The sequence below is a fragment of the Lepus europaeus genome, chromosome 3 (assembly GCF_033115175.1).
Source record: "Lepus europaeus isolate LE1 chromosome 3, mLepTim1.pri, whole genome shotgun sequence".
NCBI lineage: Eukaryota > Metazoa > Chordata > Mammalia > Lagomorpha > Leporidae > Lepus > Lepus europaeus.
Window position 1 is genome coordinate 99,461,200 of NC_084829.1, and position 15,668 is coordinate 99,476,867.

The window sequence follows — 15,668 nt, forward strand, 5'->3', positions numbered from 1 at the left end:
ATGTTGCTGTTGTTTCTTCTTAATATTACTCCATATGGATATAGCCTAAGTGTCACAGCAGGTTTTCCATGATGGTTGTGTGAATGACTCACCTATCATTAGATATTTGTAAATATCTTATTGTGTGTAGCCATAACTAGTTGCGTGGGGAAGGTGGAGCAAATGGCTTCTCATTAACAATTTGAATGAATACAGGATGACCACTGAATTTGAAAACAACACTGTTATTCCATCCTTGTAATAAAACCTGTTTTTCCAAAAATGAATACTTTCCTCTCAAAAATATTACTCCCCTCTTTCCACCCCTTTGTTTCTCCCTTGATGTTATTTACAGAATTATTTGAACATTAAGCTGCATGCATCTGTGTGAACCAATTCCCTTGTAATAAATAGAAAATATTCAGGGTCAGGGAAAATGCAAAGTTGATGAAATTCAAATGTTCTATTAAAGAAAAACAAATTTTTCTTCTGGATGATGCCTTTGGGTTTGCAATAATAATGTGGTATCTTTGGCACACTGGCATGTCTCCTCTCATTATTGACAGACTTCTATCTCCTCTTCAGCCTGTGATCAGCTGTCTCTTGGGGTGGCTGCCATCTTCGGCCCTTCACACAGCTCTTCAGCAAACGCAGTGCAGTCCATCTGCAATGCTCTGGGGGTTCCCCACATACAGACCCGCTGGAAGCACCAGGTGTCAGACAACAAAGATTCCTTCTATGTCAGTCTCTACCCAGACTTCTCTTCACTCAGCCGTGCCATTTTAGACTTGGTGCAGTTTTTCAAGTGGAAAACCGTCACTGTTGTATATGATGACAGCACTGGTAAGAAAAATCAGTAACTTTTTTGGGCTATATTTAAAATATAGAAAAATCATCTGAAGCACATTCCAGATTCTTACTGTATTCTTGTTTGTTTTGTTTTGAAGTTAAGTTAATGCATGGAAAGCTGTTTATAATCAAACAGTAACCATAATTTTGCACATCCAAGTTAAAATAGTTAGATAATATAATCTGTCTCTGTATTTGTAAAATAAGTATTTTTCCTATGAGCTATCAGCTTCTTTGAACTATGGAGATAGTATAAAATATAACATCAAAATATTTATTCAAATAATTTTTCTTTTATGTTCAGGATAGTTTCCCAAAGCAAAATTTAGTAATTGACCACCAGTGAAATTTTTCAAGAAACTCAGTATTTCCCTTAACATTTTACCTAGCTGTGTAGGTACGAAGAACACATATGAAAAACACTAAACTTTATACATGTGAGGTTCATCGAAGTAACATTGTTTATCGAATATAGAACAACACAATACCCATAAGAGTTAAGTTTTTGGAGTGGTTTTGCTATAGATACCAGTTAGGTGCTTAGAAAATAGAACATTGTTGTATTAAAAGAATATTTCAATGAATTTTGTTATGCTTTCTTATTTTAATTAGTTATTGCTTTATATATATAATTGTCTTGAGTTGCCAATTAAAAAAGGAAGTCTCAGGAAAATATAAGAAAGTAAACAGTAAAAATAAAGTTCTAGTTTCTGTTGGCAGCTGTATTGGTAAAACAAACCGAATCCTGTTTTACTTGCTATAGAGTGTTAATTGAGTTCACTTCAAGATGCTTATCAACAATCTAATTAGTGCTTTTCAAGTTAGAATGTAAAAGTATTTTACTTTAGGACTTTTCCCTATACTGTCCTATTTACATTGACATGGAAATTAACTTGAATTTAAGTTCTATTAAAGTATACTGGGAGCATACTCTGCTCAAGTATGCAGTACAGTAGGCCCTCCACTCCCCTATGCACCACATTCTCTGATTCAGCCAACACAGAAAAAAACTCTCAGAAAAGAAAAATGTTGTCTGTATTAAGAATGTACAGACTTTTCCTTGTCATTATTCCTAAACAATACAGCATAGCAAGTATTTACCTAGGATTTACATTATGCTAAGTATTATAAGTCATATAGTGATGATTTAAAATAGATCAGAGGATGTACATAGCTTGTATGTTCATATGACACTGTTTTATACAAGAGACTTAAGCATCCTCAGATTTTATATCTGTAGAGGATGCTAGAACCAATCCCTAAAAGGTAATAAGGCACAACTGGATTAAAATTCTGTGCAGATCTGTTGTCAGCAAACTGATGTTCTGAAAATTCACAGGAACTTTTTCAGAAGAACAGGGTAGATGGAGTTATATTGTCATTGGAATAAGAGTGAATCTAAGGGTAAATTAATGAGTAATTTTGTTTTTCTTATTTAAAAATTGTGAAATATTTATAAATAATTATAACTGAGAAATTATCAATGAAAGTCCTTAAAAATAATCTGAATATCATTGATGTGTCATTTGGCTCTTACTAGATCTATTAAAGGTGTTGTAGTATGTTTTATTAATATGACTCTATGAGTTGATTTTGAAGGTAGGTTTTATGTGAATGATTTCTCTGGACTTGTGTAATATAATTACTCACAGCATCCCCATTACAAATTGGTCCACTTGTGTGTATTGATGTTTATATATAGAAATGGGATACACATGTATTGTGAATCAATAGGTTGTTTGCTTCTCTATTCTCTTCTGATGTAACTCAGGTGAATGCTGCCCTAATATATATCCTCACATGTGCATGCATACAAACATAAAATATGTACATATATATGTAAATATACATATTATAGTACATGGATATCTTGTATTTATTTCTTATCTTAAAACTTCTCATTGGAAGAATATTGAACAGTTTTTGTAGATATATGATCTTTCTTCAGTATGCTGTTTGTATGTGAATGTGTGTGTGTGTGGCTTTTTTTTTCTATCGCTGTTTTTGAGTGATCAAATGAAATGATAATGGGATTTATGCTCAGTTCATGACACAATTGTAAAGTAAACCTTCGCCGGCGCCGTGGCTTAACAGGCTAATCCTCCGCCTTGCAGCGCCAGCACACCGGGTTCTAGTCCCGGTCGGGGCACCGATCCTGTCCCGGTTGCCCCTCTTCCAGGCCAGCTCTCTGCTGTGGCCAGGGAGTGCAGTGGAGGATGGCCCAAGTCCTTGGGCCCTGCACCCCATGGGAGACCAGGATAAGCACCTGGCTCCTGCCATCGGAACGGCACGGTGCACCGGCCGCAGCGCGCCTACCACAGCGGCCATTGGAGGGTGAACCAACGGCAAAAAAGGAAGACCTTTCTCTCTGTCTCCCTCTACTGTCCACTCTGCCTGTCAAAAATTTAAAAAAAAAAATAAAAAAAAAAAAAGTAAACCTTCATATGTTATGTGACTTATCCCTTCTTTACCTTATGTAATTTAACACTTCTTTACCTTATATTCTAAATATAAAAAGTGTTGAAAATTTAGATACATGTGTAGTCAGTTAATTATATTTATTAATGGAGTCTAATGGAGTCTGAAGTCATACAAAGTTTATTAAAATAGTTTAGATTACTATTTTAAAGCATATTTTTGTTATATTTTAAAATTTATTAATATATAGAAAACATATTTCATGAATTTCACTGATATAATTGCAAGAAGGCAATAATACTTTCCTATTTCCATCCCTCCTTCCTTCCTACATCTTTAATTTTTACTTTTAAATTTTTTATGATAACATACTTACTTTTCTTTTAAAGAATTATTTTATTTATTTGAAAGACAGAGTTGCAGAGAAAGGTAGAGACAGAGAGAGAGGTCTTCCATCCGCTGGTTCACTCCCCAGATGGCCGCAATGCTGGAGCTGCGCCAATCCGAAGTCAGGAGCCAGGAGCTTCTTCTGGGTCTCTCACATAGGTGCAGGGGCCCAAGGACTTGAGCCATCTTCTACTGCTTTCCCAGGCCATAGCAGAGAGCTGGATCGGAAGAGGAGCAGCCGGGACTAGAACCAGTACCCTTATGGGATGCAGGCACTTCAGGCCAGGGCTGATAACACATTTTCAATTTACTTTATGATCACAAGTTCCAATGTTCCTTTTTTTTTTTTTTTTTTTTTTGACAGGCAGAGTGGACAGTGAGAGGGAGAGACAGAGAGAAAGGTCTTCCTTTGCCTTTGGTTCACCCTCCAGTGGGTGCTGCGGCTGGTGCACCATGCTGATCCTAAGGCAGGAGCCAGGCGCTTCTCCTGGTCTCCCATGGGGTGCAGGGCCCAAGCACTTGGGCCATCCTCCACTGCACTCCCTGGCCACAGCAGAGAACTGGCAACTGGGACAGAATTCGGCGCCCTGACGGGGTCTAGAACCCGGTGTGCCGGCGCTGCATGGCGGAGGATTAGCCTATTGAGCCACGGCACCGGCCCCCAATGTTCCTTTAAACAAGAGCTCTACAAGTAGATAGATCTCTGTTATGCAGGTTATTCAAATTACAAGATGTCATTTTTGCTCAATATACATTATGCTGTTTGTTTTATGTTTTTTGTACTCTATATATTAGCTACAACCAATCAGAGAAAACCTTTAATATTTGTCTTTTGCATCTGGCTTATTTCATTGCACATAATGGTCTCTTGTTGCATACATTTTGTTGCAAAACAGGATTTCATTATTTGTTATGGCTGAGGAGTATTCCATTGTGTATATATACCACATTTTCTTTATCCACTCATTGGTTGGTGGACATTTGGGTTGATTCCATATTCTAGCTATTATGAATTTAATTGCTATTAACATGGGGGTACAGAAAGAGTTACATTCATATGCTGATTTCACCCCAGGGTATATTCCTAGGAGTGGCATGGCTGGTTTTATCATGGATCTATTTTAGATTTCTGAGGAATGTCCAGATTGTTATCCACAGCAGTTGTTCTAGTTTACATTCCCACCAACAGGGTATCAGGGTACCTTTTTCTTCACATCCTTGTGAGCAGTTATTACTTTTTAAGTTTTGGATGATAGCCATTGCAACCGTGGTGATATGAAACCTCATTGTGGTTTTTATTTGCATTTCCCTGATGGCTAGTGATCCTGAGCATTTTTCATAAGCTTTTCCACTTTTGTTGCTTTGAAGATGACATAGATTGTTTAAGGTTTTAAAAGTCTTTGATAAAACATGAAGACTCACAGAGTCATCACAGTTTCATTCATATAGTAAATGTGCCTTTAAAATCTTCTGAGAAAAAAACTGTCTATTGATGTTCCATTCTATGCAACATTTAATTAAACAAATATTGTTCAAGCACCTGTTATATGTCTGTGACAGTTATGGGCGTTATTCTGTGTTATAAAGGAAACCAAGTCCCAGTTCTTGCTGAGCTTCTAATCCTTAGGACATATGACTATTCATGTTTTTAGTATTATTTGTAGTAAGTTAATTGCCGCTTGTCTTTTAATTTAAAATGCTTTTCAGAGTGAGAACTTCGATGTCTTTGGTTATTTTATATGCTCTTTCTGATTCTAAGATAGGAATAAGAATCTCTGAAATGTATTGTAAATGTATAAAAGAGGATATTTTGTCTTTTTGTTTGTGTTTAAAATTCTCAAAGTGAAATTTTAATGAAAGTGTTTACTGAAGAGAATTTATAAACTTCCTAAGCAAGCACTTGATGATGTAGGAGGAAAGTTGGTTATTGCTTGGACTGTGGACTGAAATGGGAGCCCCACTGCCACCCCAAACAAGATAAGCATTATCAACTTGTTATGGACTTATGTATCTGCTGTTTAACACAGGATACACATGTGCCATTTCATTTACATATTTCCTTTTTCTTTTCCAGATTTATTTATTATGTATGCTATTCCTCCCATTTATATTCATTTCTGTTTTGTTGTGTTGTCCAGTTTGATACATGATAATTATGCTTTCAGCCAGTTTTTGTCCCTACCCCCAAAACAGATGGGATGATAGATGAAATATAGTGCTGGACTAGGAGAAATTCTTAAAATGATGTTAACAGGAGCTATTTATTTTTTATGATAATTAGCATTTGTTGTTGCCGTGGATGAATGCTTTTAAACACCATCAAAGTCTGTTATAGTTCTGAATGATGTCCAAAAGTGATGGAAAAGAATTGGCTTCAGGAACAAAGCTGTGTTTCTGTCAGTCATTTTGGAACATATGATTCATTTTAAATATAAACTAAAAATAAGTTGGATAACTGTCAGCTTGTAAGCAATTCCAGGATAAGTTGTGAATATTTGCTTTAATATCCCTGTGTTTCATCTTTGTTTATAGAGCAGCAGTCTATTAACAAAAAACTTTGGACTGGTAAACAGAAGCCTGGAATTTTACTCCCATTTTTGCCAATAAATTACTGGTAGAACTTCAGAAAATAGAAAGTAATGGAAATAACTATAAAAATGAGCTACCAGTGCACAAAACATTGTGGTGGTTGCCATCACATAAATTATTTCTATTAATCTTCAAAATAATTCTGAATCCCAAAGGAAACAGTTTATCAGCTTGTAATGTCTCTTGCCTATCAGCAGCCTAACTCAGAAAGATGCAGGTCTTAGATTCCTTCTTTCCTTCAGCTCCACAATCAAGCTCTTAGTGTTGGCAGGTATAACTTTTATAATCTCTCATTCATTTCTGTATGTTTATTCTATTTTCTACTACTTCTTAAATAAAAATAAATATCGTCTCTCACCTGCATGATTACTATCCACCTTCTATTTCATGATTACTAACCATCTCTCAATTCTGCACCCCTCTGATCTAGTCTTCATAGTGCAGTTAATTTAGAACAATTCAGTTCCCAGTTAATAGCTTTCCGATGCTCTAAGAAAAAAGGCAAAACTTTTTAAGAAGGCTTATAAGGCCTGATACAATGTAGTCCTTATATTTCTCCAGTGATATCTCAGGCCAAATCTACCACTTATTTCTTTCAAATTCAGCCATTAATCTTTTGCAGTTGCTGAAAATACTGTTCTAGTCACCTGGAAAGCTCTCAGTCTGGCTCCACTCTTACTAGTCTCTAGGTGTACACTTGCACATGTTTGCATTTGTGCATACAGGTATACATTGGAGAAATTATACTCTATGTTCCAGACCATAGCAATAACATGAATATCTAAACAAAGTGAATCATACAAAATTGTTGGTTTCCCAGTGCATATAAAAGTTATCATTGCACTATACTATAGTCTAAGTGTGCAGTAACATATGTCTGTAAAAAAAGCAACGTACATTGCAAAAAAGCGATGTAATTGAGCCTTTGATGAGTTTTAATCTTTTTGCTGGTGGACAGACTTGACTCCATACTGAAGGGTGCTAACTAATCAGAGTAGTGATTACTGAAGGTCGGGTGGCATTGAAAACATTTTAAGACAATGGTGAAATTTGCCCCATTGATCAATCTTTATTTCATGGAAGATTTCTCAGTAGAATATCATGCTATTTGATACATTTTACCCACATAAGAAACTCTTTCAAATTTGAAGTCAGTTCTTCCCAACCCTTCTATACTTTTATGAACTAAGTTCTGTAGAATTATAAAAATTCCTTGGTTGTCAATTTAACAATGTCCACAGCGCCTTCACCGTGACTATATTAATCTCTGGAAATTATATTCTTTGCTAATCCTTAAATAGCAACTCCACGTCTGTTAAACTTTTAACATGATAATGTATACATCCAATCATATCTTCAGGTTCCCCACTTACAATTATAGATTTCTTACCATTTCCACCACAACTGAGGTCAATCTCTCCACTGAAGTCTTGAACACTTAAAAGTCATCCATGAGAATTGGAATCAACTTCTTTCAAACCCTGTTTAAAGTTGCTATCTTGACCTCTTTTCATGAATCATGAAATGTTCTTAATAGCATTTGGAGTGGTGATCCTTTCAAGAAGGTTTCTAATTTACTTTGCCAATTATCCTGCAGAAGAATCACTATCTATAGCAGCTATAACCTTATAAATTATAATAAGGTCTGAAAGTCAAAATTACCTCTTGATCCACAGGCTGCAGAAGGGACATTGTGTTAGCAGATGTGAAAACAACGTTATTCTGGTGCACCATCAGAGTTGGTATCTCTTGGGTAACTAGGAGCTCTTGGGTAGCTAGGTTCTTTGTCAATGAGCAGTAATACTCATTTTTAAAGAATCTTTGTAAATAATAGGTATCAACAGTGGGCTTGTTCAGTAAACCATCTTGTAAACAGATGTGTCATTGCCCAGGCTTTGTTGTTCCTTTTGCGGAGTACAGGGAGAGTAGATTTAGTTTAATTTTGAAATGCCCTAGGATTTTTGGAATATAGATGAGCGTTGGTAATAGCCCCTAACAAGAGTAGGCAGCCTGTTCTTTGTTGCTTTGAATAAAACATTGATTTCTCCTCTGTAGACTGAAAAGTACTAGGTTGCATCATTTTCCAACCCAAGGCTGTTTATCTACATTGAAAATGTGTGGTTCATTGTAGCCACATTCATCAATTTGTTTCACTAGATTTTTCTGGATAACTTACTGGAGCTTCTACAATACCACGTGCTGCTTCACTTTGCATTTTTATGTTAAGGAGGTGGCTTTTTTTTTATTTGACAGATAGAGTTAGACAGTGAGAGAAAGAGACATAGAGAAAGGTCTTCCTTCCATTGGTTCACTCCCCAAATGGCCACCACGGCTGCTGCTGCGCTGATACGAAGCCAGGAGCCAGGTGCTTCTTCCTGGTCTCCCATGCAGGTGCAGAGGCCCAAGCACCTGGACCATCCTCCACTGCCCTCCCGGGCCACAGCAGAGAGCTGGACTGGAAGAGGAGCAACCGGGTCTAGAACCCGGAGCCCATATGGGATGCCAGCGCCGCAGGCAGAGGATTAACCAAATGAGCCACTACACCGGCCCCAAGGAAGTGGCTTCTTAAAGTTCATTAACCAATTTCTAATAGCTTCAGACTTTTTTCTTTTTTTTAAGATTTAGTTATTTATTTGAAAGGCAGAGCTACAGAGAGGCAGAGGCAGAGAGAAATCTTCCATCGCTGGTTCACTCCCCAGATGGCCACAATGGCCAAAGCTGTGCTGTTCTGAGGCCAGGAGCTAGGAGTTTCTTCCAAGTCTCCCACGTGGGTGTAGGGGTCCAAGTGCTTGGGCCATCTTCTACTGCTTTCCCATAGCAGATAGCTGGATGGGAAGTGGAACAGCCAGGACTCGAACTGGCGCCCATATGGGATGCCGGCACTGCAGGTGGCAGCTTTACCTGCTACACCACAGCGTTGGTCCCACTTCAGACTTTTGTTCTGCAGCTGCTTCATCTCTCTCACCCTTCATAAAATTGAAGAAAATCAGGCCCTTGTTCTGGATTAGGTTTTAATTTTAGGATATATTGATCCTGATTTGATTTTCTATCCAGACCACTAAAACTTTCTCTATGTAAACCATAAGATTGTTTCACTTTCCTGTCATTCATATGACTTGAGTAGCTCTTTATTTTTCCTTTAAAACTCTTCCTGTGCAGCTACAACTCTACTGTTTGGTACAGGAAACTCTGCTTTTGATCTTTCTGGGCTTTCAACATGCTTTCTTCACTAAGCCAAATCATTTCCAGCTTTTGACTTTTTTTTTAAAGATTTATTTATTTATTCAAAGTTGGAGTTACACAGAGATAGGAGAGGCAGAGAGAGAGAGAGAGAGAGGTCTTCCATCCGCTGGTTCACTCCCCAACTGGCCACAACAGTCAGAGCTGCACAGATCCGAAGCCAGGAGCCAGGAGCTTCCTCCAGGTCTCCCAAGCGGGTGCAGGGGCCCAAGGACTTGGGCCATCTTCTACTGCTTTCCCAGGCCACAGCAGAGAGCTGGATTGGAAGTGGGGCAGCTGGGTCTTGAACGGGCCCCCATATGGGATGCCGGGGCTTCAGGCAAGGGCATTAACCCACTGCGCCACAGTGCTGGTCCCAGCTTTTGGCTTAAAGTGAAGGCTCTTCCCTTCATTTGAACATGTAGAGGCCATTGTATGGTAATTAACTGTTAAAAATTTTAATAGTATTTTGCCTCAGGGAATAGAATAGAGATGCTGAGGACAGGAAGAGAGACAGGGGAACAAATGATTGGTGGCCCAGTGAGAACACACAAAATTTATTAATTAAGTTTGTTGTCTTACATGGGCCTGGTTTGTGGTGCCCCCAAACAATTAGAATAGGAACATCAAAGATCACTGGTCAGAGAGCACCATAACAGTTTCAATAATAATAATGAAAAGTTAGAAACATGAGGATTACCAAAATATGATGCAGAATCATTAATTGAGCACAAATTGTTGGGAAACTGTCACCAATAGATTTATTCAATCCAGGGTTGTCACAGACCTTCAATTTGTGAAATAAAAACACAGTGTCTGTGAAGTACAATGAAGAAAGCACAATACAACCAGAAACAACAGTACACACTATTACATATAACCTGAATTGGATGTTGCATTGTAAAACATCTTTGAGTTCTGTTCCCAACCCTGGAATAGGTCTCTCTCAACACATCCCCATAACACTGTGGTAAATTCCATAACCCTGTCCCTAAAATGTTCATCATACAGTGAATGATTTTTCTGGTTTCTGTCTCCCACTGGATCAACTACAAAATTAGGGATATGGATTTCATGTCTGTTCAGTAAAATTAAGTATTCTACACAAGGTCAAATGTGGTTAGGTAGCTCTTAAGTACTTGCCATTGAATCAATAGTTGCGGCCATCTAGGGAGTGAACCAGTGGATGGAAGATCTCTCTCCTCTGTCTCTTCCTCTCTCTCTCTCTCTCTCTCTCTCTCTCTCTCTCTCTCTCCCTTTCAAATAACTAAAAAAAAAAAATGTATAAAAAGAAAACCCACTGTCTTTACTTTCTCTAATGTTCATATATTGTGTTCTAGATGTATCTATTTGTGTTTTTGGAGTTAGTTTAATAAAACAGAAACTGAATTGGTAAAAACAATTCTTTTTTTTTTTTTTTTTGTCTTGGACCTATGTTTAAATAGGATAAAATTAAATTAAATTAAATAATTTGGGGCCGGTGCCGTGGCTCATTTGGTTAATCCTTTGCCTGCGGAGCCAGTATCCCATATGGGCGCTGGGTTCCAGTCCTGGTTGCTCCTCTTTCAGTCCAGCTCTCTGTTGTGGCCCGGGAAGCCAGTGGAGGATGGCCCAAGTGCTTGGGCCCCTGCACCCGTATGGGAGACTTGGAAGAAACACCTGGCTCCTGGCTTCGGATCGGTGTAGCTCTGGCTGTAGCAGCCATTTTGGAGGTGAACCAATGGAAGGAAGATCTTTCTCTCTCTCTCTCTCTCTCACTGTCTAATTCAATTTGTCAAATAAATTTTAAAAAATTAAGTTAAATAATTCAATAAAACAAGTTAATATTATATATATTCCTACAAGGTATTAATTTTTAAGTAACAACATTTTGTACTGTAAAACATAGAACTAAATAATTTCAATTTTATTTCAGGAAGTGGGGTAATTTCAATCTAACATGATTATATGTTGTACATTCTAACTACACAAAGCTTCAAATGCTGTGTTTTCTATTTTCAAGTATAAATACAATTAGTAATTATGAGTTAAACCTAATTATTTGGATATAGTTGATTACATATCTTGGTGTATTAATGTTGCTACAAATATGATTATGCTAGAACTTTGTATCTTTGCTCCTATTCAAGCAAACATAAACATGAATTGGAATATTTGTGGGATTCTAATTATAAGATTGTGAATATTTTAAAATTATTCATAAAACTATTTCATTCTAAAAATATTTAAAATTAGACACTAATTTTAAGGCAAATATAAAATTTCAAGTCCAGAACAATCATAGAAATTTACATTTATGCAGAAAGTGAAATAAATATATACCTAGGGCTAAAGAAATTAGGTCTTGATACCACACTATTTATCTTTTTTGGAAAAGAATAAAAACCATGAATGATAGTAAATTTCTTGATGATAATCAGATTCTGCCAGGTTTCCTAAATTTTAATTATTGTTTACTTAAGTATATTAGCATGTACATACTGCTAAGTAATTCTCCTGTAAACAGCACCTCGTCCCACTCCATGGGGCTCTTGTTCTTGTCTCTCCCCTTCTTCATGTATCATAGGGAGAAGGATGATCCTCATATCATCTCTATGAAGCAACTGAAAAATTTGACTACTCATTTCTTCAAGGAAAAAATAAAATTCTCTGCACCTCATTTGCTCCTTGTTACCACTTCTTTTCAGCCATTATTCCCATTCTTACACTTTTAGACCCCTGTTTCTTATTCCTTAAATGCTGTTGTTGGCCACTGTCTAATTCTGTCTTCTTATGTTCTCGTGTGTATCCCTGACTGTCCCTAAAAACTGTCATCTCATCTATGTCTTTCTCAACCTACCTACTGTAAACTCAGCAACGTACAGTTTCAGTTGTTCCTAATGATCTCCACATACATATGTACAGCCACCTGTGAAGAATGTTTATTTGGTTGTCTCCTAGGCACATCTATGCCAACATGACAGAAAACAAACATTACATTTGGTTTGAAACTTGTTTTTATCCTGAAATGCTCTCCTTATTGGGTTGTCTCAGCCAGATTCTGCTACTGATTGTTATAGATCCTTGTCTCTCTCTCTCTCTCTTATTCCCCTAACTTCATTTCCAATTTATCACCTTTTTTCTCATTTTTATCTCTCACTTTTCAGATTTACTCCTCTCTGCCATCTTTACTGCCTCACTTAGTTAACATCAGTATCAATTACACTTTGAACCATGTCCTGTAGGCATGATACAGACAAAATAGTTTCTCTTTTTTGAAAGGCAGAGAGATAGAAATCTTCTATCTGCTGGTCCATTTTCCAAACACCCTTCCCTACCAAAGTCAGGGTCCTGGTACTCAATCCAGGTCTTCCGTATGGGTAGCAGAAACCCAAACACTTCAGCCATCACTGCTGCTTCCCAGGTATGCATTCACAGGAGGCTAGAATCAGAGATGAAACTGGTACTCAAGCCAGAAACTGAGATATGATATGCAGATACCCAATTTGGCATCTTCACCAGTGTGCCACTCACCCCAAAATGGTTTTTTCACATGATCTTTTATAAAATGGTAGCCTGATGATTTCATTCACAAGTTTTAAGCTGTTCAGTGACTCAAAAGTTCTTGAGAGAGGAAGTTCTAATTCCTCATACAGCTTCCATCATTGACATTCTCCTGCCACTATGATTTTACTTCCCATGTAATTCTTCTCTCAATGCTTCTGCTACAGCTGTCGTTGAGTAATTATAGTTTTCCTAAGGAGAACTATCAGACAAGCTCTGCTGTCTCACCCTCCTTGCTGTGCATGAACTGCTCAGTCTGCCTCATAACCCCTTTCCATTTTATGAATTGCTCATCATTCTCAAGACACACCTTAAAATCAGCCTTCTGAAGTAACCATTCCTGATTCTTACCCGTGTGACAATTCTACTCTTGGTGGGGATGATGCAGTTCCTTTAGTTGACAAAATAATCAGTTCTGTAGTTAAACTTATTTTTAGCATACTCCTATAACCTATTTCTCAGTGTCAAAGGGGTGATACTTTTTCTGGCCATGAAAGCTCTAAGTATGTCTGAATTTATTCATGTATTTTTTTTTGCTTATTCTTTTCTTTATTTATTTACCCATTTATGTACTCCACAAGTAATTATCAAGTACCTACTATGTGTTAGCACTGTTTTAGGCACTAGAGATATGAGTTAAAAAAAAAACAGACAAAAATATTTACCTTATAGAATCTTCATTCTAGTATAGAATGATAAATAATAACAACATAAATACATACATTCTGTAGTATCAAAGGTAATGTTATTGAGAGGTACGTAGCAGGGAAGGTATATAGGAAGTACAAAGGAGAAAATATAGTAATGTTAAGTTGTCAGAAGACACCTGCATTAGAAGTTGACATTTGAGATAGGACTTGAATAAACTAAGGAAATATATCATGGGATAGCTGAAGGAAGAGTGCTTCAGAAAAAAAAAAAAAGAAAAAAACAAGGCAGAAAACCTAACTGAGATTGAAAAAATTTAAAGACAAAGAATTCTTTTTTGTATATGTGGAGGAATTTTGGGAATCTCCAAAACTGAAGGGGGATTTTTGGTAAAAAAAAAAAATTGTCCTTTATTTAATTGTGTGTGTATGTGGACATATTATTACACATGTGTATTTTCTATTATTGGAAACAGTAATGCTATTTCTTTAAAAGTAGCCCAGTGTCAAGACTTTTTCATACAAAGGTACATTTTTGTTTTAGTTATCTACTTAAAAAAAGGGTCAAACATACAACTTTTTTAACTAATTATGGATTATTTATTGCATACTTAAAGTTGATTGATTCTGTATCAGAAACAAGCTTTTTAACAATGTAGTTTCTTTCTTGACTAAATTGAATTCTAGGTTTGATATTCATGACACATCATGGCAGTTGACATACTGTTCTAAAACAGTTATGGGATCTAATTTTTAGTACTCACTATTGTGAGTAATTATTTTGTTATATATGAGGTATTAAGGTTATATTAGGGCTCAAAATTACCCAGGAATCAAAAATTAGACTGCTCAAACCCTGAGCAGTCTAATTATTCATCATTTTTCCAAGCTACTTTAAAAAATTTTAATTGACAATGATAATAAGGGATATAGTGTGATGTAGATATATAACCAGGATAATTAACATATCTATAACATCAAACAAATAGCATTTCTTTGTGGTAAGAACCTTCAATATTGGCCGGCCCCACAACTCACTAGGCTAATCCTCCACCTGCGGCGCCAGTACTCAGGATTCTAGTCCCGGTTGGGGTGCCGGTTCTGTCCCGGTTGCTCCTCTTCCAGTCCAGCTCTCTGTTGTGGCCCCGGAAGGCAGTGGAGGATGGCCAGGTGCTTGGGCCCTGCACCCGCAATGGAGACCAGGAGGAAGCACCTGGCTACTGGCTTCGGATTGGCGCAGCGCTAGCCATAGTGGCCATTTGGGGAGTGAACCAACGGGAGGAAGACCTTTCTCTCTGTCTCTCTCTCACACTAACTCTCTCTATCAAAAAACAAACAAACAAACAAACAAAAAACAACAAACAAACAAAAAAAAACCTTCAATATCTTTTCTAACTATTTTGAAATATGCAATAAACTATTGTTAACTATGATCAAGCTACTATGCTATACAGAACACTAGAACTTACTTCTCTTACCTAACTGCAATGTTGATTTTGTACCAGTTAACCAACCTCTGTCTACCCCCCTCTCCTCTTACACTTCTTCTAGTAACCATTATTCTCTCTACCTCTATGACATCAACTTTTTTAGCTTCCCTATAAGTGTAAGAACATGCGTTATTTATCTTTCCATGCTTCTGACTTATTTCATGTAACAATTGATGTCCTGTAGTCTCATCTACTTTGCCACAAATAGCAGGATTTCATTCTGTGTTATGTATTCCATCATGTATATAGATCACATTTTCTTTGTTCTTTCAGCCTCTGATAGACACTTGAGTTGATTTCATATCTTGTCTATTGTGAATAGTGCTACATAAACATGGGAGCTCAGCTATCTGTTTGACATACTTATTTCTATTTTATCAGATGTTTACCAGCAGTGGGATTACTGGATCATATGGTAGTTCTGGTTTAGTTTTTGACAAACCTCTATACACTTTTCTACAGTAACTGTGCTAATTTACATTCCATGAACTGTTTAAGAGTTCTCCCTTTTATGCATCCTTATCAGTATCTGTTATATATTTCTGGT

General features: G+C 37.0%; 1 protein-coding gene across 3 annotated transcripts in view; it reads left to right on the top strand.

The window, feature by feature from the left end:
• GRIK2 (glutamate ionotropic receptor kainate type subunit 2) overlaps positions 1-15,668 on the top strand; it is a 727,469-nt gene that overhangs the window by 244,220 nt on the left and 467,581 nt on the right. For all 3 annotated transcript variants that reach the window (XM_062187636.1, XM_062187637.1, XM_062187638.1), the window contains exon 3: positions 565-822. In XM_062187636.1, the coding sequence (XP_062043620.1) occupies positions 565-822 (258 nt within the window). The remainder of the gene's footprint in view (positions 1-564; positions 823-15,668) is intronic.